Source organism: Epinephelus moara, chromosome 6, assembly GCF_006386435.1.
Source record: "Epinephelus moara isolate mb chromosome 6, YSFRI_EMoa_1.0, whole genome shotgun sequence".
NCBI classification, from domain to species: Eukaryota; Metazoa; Chordata; class Actinopteri; order Perciformes; family Serranidae; genus Epinephelus; species Epinephelus moara.
The window spans coordinates 25,989,917-25,997,028 of NC_065511.1; the positions used below are offsets into that span (position 1 = coordinate 25,989,917).

Below are 7,112 nucleotides of genomic sequence, written 5' to 3' on the forward strand. Positions count from 1 at the left end.
AATGTTGTCACTGACTGCCTGCTCAGTCTGCTCTCTGTGGATGTCCCAATGTCTCCAGCCACCAACAGTTTTTGTCTCCCAGATAGTTGTATAAAGAACACTAATGCCACCTACTGGTACAAGAACAAAATACAATCCACTGCCACAAGTCAGATGGCTCAGCTGACTGGAGCACATATGACATCCTCAGCTCAAATTCAGCCAGATGCCTCTTTCACTAATCATGTCGTTGTCTTTGATGCCTATCAGGCAAATCTCTCCATATGCATCAAAACCCATAAAAACTCTACTGTCCCAAAACGAGGTCAACCACAAGTTGTATTAGCTTAAAAAAAAACACAAAAATGTGTGTAATTCTGATATTTATTTGAAAGAAACTAAAAATTGTAGATAAATATGTACAAAACTGTGTAGCTGGAGCAACATCTGAGAAAATGAGAATCATCCCATTGTCTACAAGTCCATTATTTCACCAGTATCTTGTTGGCAAAATTGGTGATTACACCCCGCTCAGCGTTTCCTCTTGGCCTCAAACTTGTAGATAGCTGCAGCACTGGTTGTCTCCTTTTTTACCTTCACTTTCTTGTTCTTATCCTGGTGCACAGAGTAAAAAAAAAAAAGATCTCGCTGTTAATTTGACAGCTTGACACTCATTTGCAACTGAAACCAAAATGCTTGCCTCCTTATCGTCACCTGTAGGTCCTTGCGGGTCTGAATCTTCTGTGTGATCACAAACATTTTCTTTTCTCTGTCAATCCTCTGGGAAAGGATCTTATACTGATGGTTCCTCTGCTTGGCCAACTTCTGCAGTTAGAGTGAGGAGAAAACAAGAACCAGCAGTGGTTAAAATGCAACTGAAACTGAACATTTACTCACCAAAATGTAAATGAAGCATTTTTTTGTGATGGTCACACCGCAAAAGAGGCTGATCTACATGCATGACAAACACAGACCTTCACATTGTGAGGCTCCACGGCTCCCTGGACGCTCTTCGTCTCCAGAGTTGTGAGCGTTGGTCTGTTGTACACTCTGTCCACCAGCTCAGGAGCTGTGTCCAGGTGTTTCGCCAGGTCAAATGACTCCACTGAGGAGACACAGTAAATTTTAATTATAACTTTTCAATTAACCAAATAATTATTAAAAATCCACAAAGACAAGGATGTTTGTTCACATCCTGATTTACTGCTGTACGGTTTTATTTACCATCCTTCTTGGAATCCACAAAGAATGTATGCTTGTTTTTCTGTTTGCTGCCCGCGTCTAGAAGATGAAGCTCTCCTTTCAGCCTCTCAATTTTCTGAAAGCAAATGATAAAAGACACAATAATTTACAAGGGGCAACCACTGACACCCTATTTGTGGAGAATAATGGCTGTAACACATCTGTGATTGAGTTTTGCGTGCATAATCAAATCCATTTTTGTTGTGCTCTTTTATTCAAAATGTAAGATAACTTACATCAAGTCAGTCAGGGAAAAAATTGAGCAATACATGATGTATTACATGTTACAAAATAAGCTTACCTTGGCCTCTGCAACCCTTTTCATCTCCACATATTTGATATCCTGCGTCCTCATCACTTTCTTCTGCTCCTCTGTCATCTCCACGTCCTCAGTGCCTTTCTTTGCTACGTGAACTCCATCCTGTCACCATGCCACAAAATAAGCCACACATGTCAAGTGTTACAACCAGAGATCAGATAAGACGATTTAACTAGAGTATTTCATTTTCTCTGTCTTGCTGCTTTGATGATGACGCTCCTCTTACCTGCAGCTGAGCGTTGATCATCTTGTAGTAAAACTCATCTGGGTTCTTATCCAGAGCTTTCTTTCGCAGAGCAGCAAGAGTGTTTTGTTTCTTGTGGTAGTCACTATAAAACAAAGTAAGTGACAACATAAGCCATTACAAGACTTAATCCTCAAAGATGTCTCACATTAAAAGGTGTATGCTTTTGAATCCAAAGCCTTAAAGACATAAAACATGTCTCTTAAACTTGTGTTAACTCACTCTGCACGGAGTTTGTAGTCTTTCTTCTTCTCCAGCAACCCCAGATGTTTCCTGGAACCAGGCTGGTCAAACAAAATGACACATACAATATTAGCATTTATTGCTGCGGGTGTCACAGGAACATAGCATTATATTTATTAGCTTGGTGACCATATGGAGACATCTTAAAAAGTGCACAGGGCGCTTCATAACATATCTGCAGGCTAGCAAGCTAACAAGCTAGCAGCAAAACACTGAAACGCTCACCTGAGATCTTTCATGGTGGTTTTTCTGTCGGGATTTCAACGCTTTCCTGAACGAAGACATTTTGAGAAATGTCCCTCGGTGTGATAAAGCTGAATATTTTAGTTGGAGAGGGTAAATGTAGGGCTTTAATGAGCTGTACACTGGAACCTCCCTGCTGCTTCAGCTCTAGTGTTTCCCCTGTAGCTGAACATGTGGGTTCCTGCCGTGTCATTTACATTTCCGGTCCGCAGATTCGCAACTCAACTCACATTAAAAACATCTTTGGGGTGATATATCGGGCAAATACTCACCTTAAAAAAATCCTTAAATTATTCTGTATAATTTGACAAGAAACGGAATAAAAAATACTGATTTTCTCGATTGATAAAGTGCTGTGAATTTAATGCTACGTGTTGTAGTACCACGCAACAAACAGTAGATGGTGCTGTTGCACTCATGAAGAAATGTTATGTGATAGGAGCAGCATCTTGTTGCACACTGCTGATGTGATAATACTAATAAACTTTATTTATATTGCACCTTTCAAAACACAGTTACAAAGTGCTTTAAAATAAAACTAAAACACATTTAAAACACAAGGAGAATGAAGCAAACTAAAATGTCATAACGTCTCACCAAAGTAAAAGGCTAAAACTAAAATGAAGGTAGGGTGAATTAAGGGTGATTGGGGCAGTTTTTGAATGTCCTCCCCCTGTAAGCTTATATAGCTTATAAGTGATACATTTCTGTAATACTGAAGATGTTACCTATCCATTTGAGGAGGTAATAAAATGTCATATACCCAGGAGGTGTGACAGACCCTTTTGTGTAAACTGACCCAAATCCTATCACAGTGAATTAAGACTCTATGTATGTTTCTGTTTAACTTTACTGCTAAAATCCATTCACAAGTCATACAATATAAAGCTGCCTTTCCTCACTGTCAGAAAAACCCTCTCCATCCAACATCCTCCCTTAATTCTCTCCCACCAAATTTCATTGAACACATTTAATTGAGGTAAAAAAAAAAAATCCTTAAAGTCCAGAATTCATTGAACACATTTAATTGGGTTAAACAAAAATGTTCGAGGTGATAACAATACTTCAGGTCAAAATAAATGCAATTTAATTATGTGGTTTCACAACTATGGCATTAGAAAATAAATGTTTTTTTGTCACTCGTAAGGCGAGAAAATAAATGCTGTTTAGTTATACTGTCCCCATTTGACCTTCTGTCCCAATCACCCAGAATTCACCCATAAACCTGAATTAAAATCAATAAGATAGCAATAAAATAGACAACTCAGAAAAAAAATATGGATATGGTTTCCAATAGAAGTACGTTTGTAGGAGAGACTTAAATGAAGACAGTGACTCAGACAGCCTCATACCCTCAGCCAGGTTGTTGCAGAGCCTTGTCTGAGCCTCTGATTGCGGAATCATACTATAAGTATCATTTAACTGTGGACAGTAACTAAGTACATTTACTCAAGTATTAAAATATTTGCACTTAACTTGAGTTTTTAGTATGTTGCTGCACATTTCACAGGAAAAAGCTGTATGTTTTATGTCACATTGACTGCTTGTCTAGTTACTTTGCAGATTGAGATTTTACACACAAAACATATTGTGAGTTTGTAAAATATGAGTGATTATTATGGATTTAACTGCTCCACAGTAGTTTAAATTTGTTTCATCTTCACCAGCTACAACATTAAAATGCATCTCGCTGGTTTATGCACATTTTTCCATTATTGTTATATATAAAGAAACATATTACATTCTCATTTTTGCTGTAGGGCCTACTATACTTCTAGTTAAGTAAGGTTTTCATGCAGGACCTTTTCTTGTGCCTTTATGTGGAATATTTTTATTTATGGTACTTTTACTTTAAGGATCCAAATACTTCTTCCACCACTGGTATTATGTGAATGAATAATTTAAGAAATAATAAATGGATGGAAATAGAATAACATTCGAAGGACGTCACCATCCAGTTTCCTTAATATCGTTCCTTATTTAATAACCTCATGTTATTAAAGTTCAAAGCTCTGCAATATTTAATTTGGCTTTAAATATTCAAGACCACAAAAGTTGCATTACAGGGCTTACTGGTGAAGGGAAGTGGGTTTAATTATATTCATCAAAGTAGAAGACCAGTATAATTGGTATCTGCCATTAAGGAGTTGTGTACAAGCCAGGCTTGGCACAGGATGCTCTTCAGAACAAGCGAAGGTCATCACAGTGCTGCTGACTTAATATGTTTTGGCTGCACTGTTCAAACACCAAATTATTTTGGTCATTATAATGAGGGCCTGCATTTGCCAAAGCGCACAGTTAACACTAATTGGTAACAAGTTTATGTTTTTCCAACATGGACATTTATTGCATGTTTCCGTTGGGGTTCCAGACCCTTGTTTTGATTTACGTCCAGACCAATAGACCTAACGGAGATTACACAGAAGCTCCGTGACATTAAAAACTTCTCACACACTTTTTTTCCCTTCATTTTCAGAGGAAAAAAGTGCTGCAGGAACTTGGACAATGAGGGGGTCATCACTCCACTCTGGGGGAAAAGACTTTCCACTTCCTGACATGATATTTTGGGTAGTGGATAGACAAAGACAAAGCCGCAATGGCACCAGTCCTCTAATCTCACCCAGACTCCCAACTCTTTGTGGATGTGAGAAGAAGCCTCAGGACAGAGAGTGATATTCCACTAAACATCTATTTTCCCCCCATGGTAGCTCACTATCCCCTCACCAACCGCGAGGAATTTGTTTTATATATGTGAGATTTGCCCGGCATGCAGAATGTTTTGCGGGTGATTCGACCTATGAATGGGATCAGTGTTTCCACATTATGTCACAGGCTTGTTTATCAGTCTGATGGCTAATGACCCTGATTCCTGTGAAGGTTTCAGCCCAAGGCCCAGCTTGTTCAATCACCCACTAACGTGTTTAACTAAGCAAACACAGACAGCAGGCAGGATTTACGGGTAAAATGTCTGCGTCCTGACTTACTTGGCTCCTTGCTGTTTAATTCATGGGAGTATTTATCATTACAAGTGAAATGCCTGGTGAGCCACGACAGGGGTAAATACTACTTTGGAAATCGGGGGCTTGTAACAAGCTGATGCAAGAGCAGGAGGACAAGAGGTTGTGGGTTTGTTCAGGGTCAGCAATGAAGGAATGCCCTTGTGGGGCAGATGCAGATCCGTTTGGTTTTCTAATATGACCCTGTAAAAATAACACTGCTGACATATTGTAAGACTGCTGCACTTGGGCTGAGCTCAGGGCTTTGGTATGTCTCCCCTGACCATGGTTGGTCCTCATCTGCAGCGAGCCGCCAGGCCAGCCCAGTTAAAAAATGCATGAGCTAGAAGTTCCTACCTCCTGTGTGATTATTTAGTTGCATCTCCTAAAATTAACACAAGGCAGCAAAACAACAGCAGACAGATTCAAAAGTCAGTCTGTTAAATTAGTCATTGGCCGTGGGAACAAAGCTAAGTGCAATTACTTAAGTCTAATTTTAAAGGTGCTACGACTTGAATCATTTCTATATTCTGCTACTTTATACTTGAGCTCTGCTACAGTTCAGAGGGAAATATTCTACTTTCTATGTCACTACTTTTATTTGACAGCTACAGTTACGAATCCCTTTTCAGATTAAGAATTTAAAAACATTTGATAAGATTATAAAATACAATGCATTTTCAAATATTCAACACATTCTCACTCCAACCTCGTCACATAGACAGCTGGACGTCCCGCGTCCAGATACAATGTGCGAGGTACCCTGGGTGCATTGGTTGTTAATGTTCTGGGACGCTGTGTCAAGTTCTGACTGTTACATGCATTGTCTTCTTTCAAAATACACTTCCGTTTTCACAGGAAATTTACCATTGTCAAACTGTTACGGTGGCCAGCTGAATATCATGCAGATGTTAAAGGACGGCTTTTCTTTTGTCAGTGTCTGAAGCCTCAAGTCATTGCCCAAGCGCCTGATTTCAACAATACAAATACTAATACAACTGTACTGTACTAATACAAATGTATGTATCAGAACTGTCCATTCTTCTTTCCTCCCTGAACTACAACAGTCAAGTCCTACTTATGTATTAATGCATCAATATTAACAACTTGCAGAATGAGTACTTTTTCTTTTGAAACATAATTTGTAACAGAGGTGTGGATTCGGGTCCTATGACTTGAAATTGAGTCAGCCTGGAGTCACAAATTTGATGACTTTAGACTCAAACGTTAACAGCAGTAACTCATGTCTTCACTTGGACTTGAGCCTTTTGACTCAAAAATACTTGATACCTTCCCTCAAGCCCAGAGATTATTGTTATTTAAAATGTGTGACACGGATCAATTTATTTCCCTTCATTTCCTGAATCAGCTAACATTAACACTACTCATTCGAAGCAAGTGAACACTTCCAAAATCCATTTTGTTTGAACCATTCCAACAGCATCCAGTCAAGTAGCAGGAGAGAACCACGAAGAACTAATGTGTTGCTTAAAAATGGTAAGAAAAAAAAACAAAAAAAAACACAAAGCCGATACATTTTGGCACAACTGTAGTTAAGTCATGACAAAACTTGGAGGATTTTCTTTTCCATTGGACCCACTTCTTTTCTTCTGGACAGCTTCTTTTACGGAGCTTCCAAAAGAGGTTTTTGGAAATAGCTTTGAGCATTACCAGGAAGTGCACAGCGGCGGCATGGAAGTCTGATTCCCATCTTCCCATTGCCAGTTTTTTGTTGTTTTTTTTTCCCAAAATGAACAGCTGCATTCCACTTGAAAAGATCATGTATACTCTAAGAAACGAATATCACACCTTTCTGAAGATTTGTCAGCCCTAACACCAAAGATAA

At 38.9% G+C, this 7,112-nt stretch overlaps 1 protein-coding gene across 1 annotated transcript; it reads right to left on the reverse strand.

Moving 5' to 3' along the window:
• Positions 1-345: 345 nt before the first annotated feature.
• utp11 (UTP11 small subunit processome component) lies at positions 346-2,455 on the reverse strand. The gene is made up of 8 exons (XM_050046570.1): positions 2,253-2,455; positions 2,007-2,068; positions 1,767-1,869; positions 1,523-1,642; positions 1,204-1,297; positions 954-1,084; positions 694-804; positions 346-594 (listed from the first exon to the last, which is right to left on the reverse strand). The coding sequence occupies exons 1-8, from the start codon at positions 2,310-2,312 to the stop codon at positions 511-513; spliced, it is 765 nt and encodes a 254-aa protein (XP_049902527.1). The 5' UTR covers positions 2,313-2,455; the 3' UTR covers positions 346-510.
• Between the last annotated feature and the right edge of the window lie 4,657 nt (positions 2,456-7,112).

Coding starts and splice junctions, on each gene's coding strand:
- utp11 (XM_050046570.1), bottom strand. CDS start 2,312: ATGTCTTCGTTCAGGAAAGCGTTGAAATCCCGACAGAAAAACCACCAT. Junction 1,870..2,006: donor GACTACAAACTCCGTGCAGA/GTGAGTTAACAC, acceptor TTTGTTTTATAG/TGACTACCACAAGAAACAAA. Junction 595..693: donor AGACCCGCAAGGACCTACAG/GTGACGATAAGG, acceptor TCTGTGCACCAG/GATAAGAACAAGAAAGTGAA.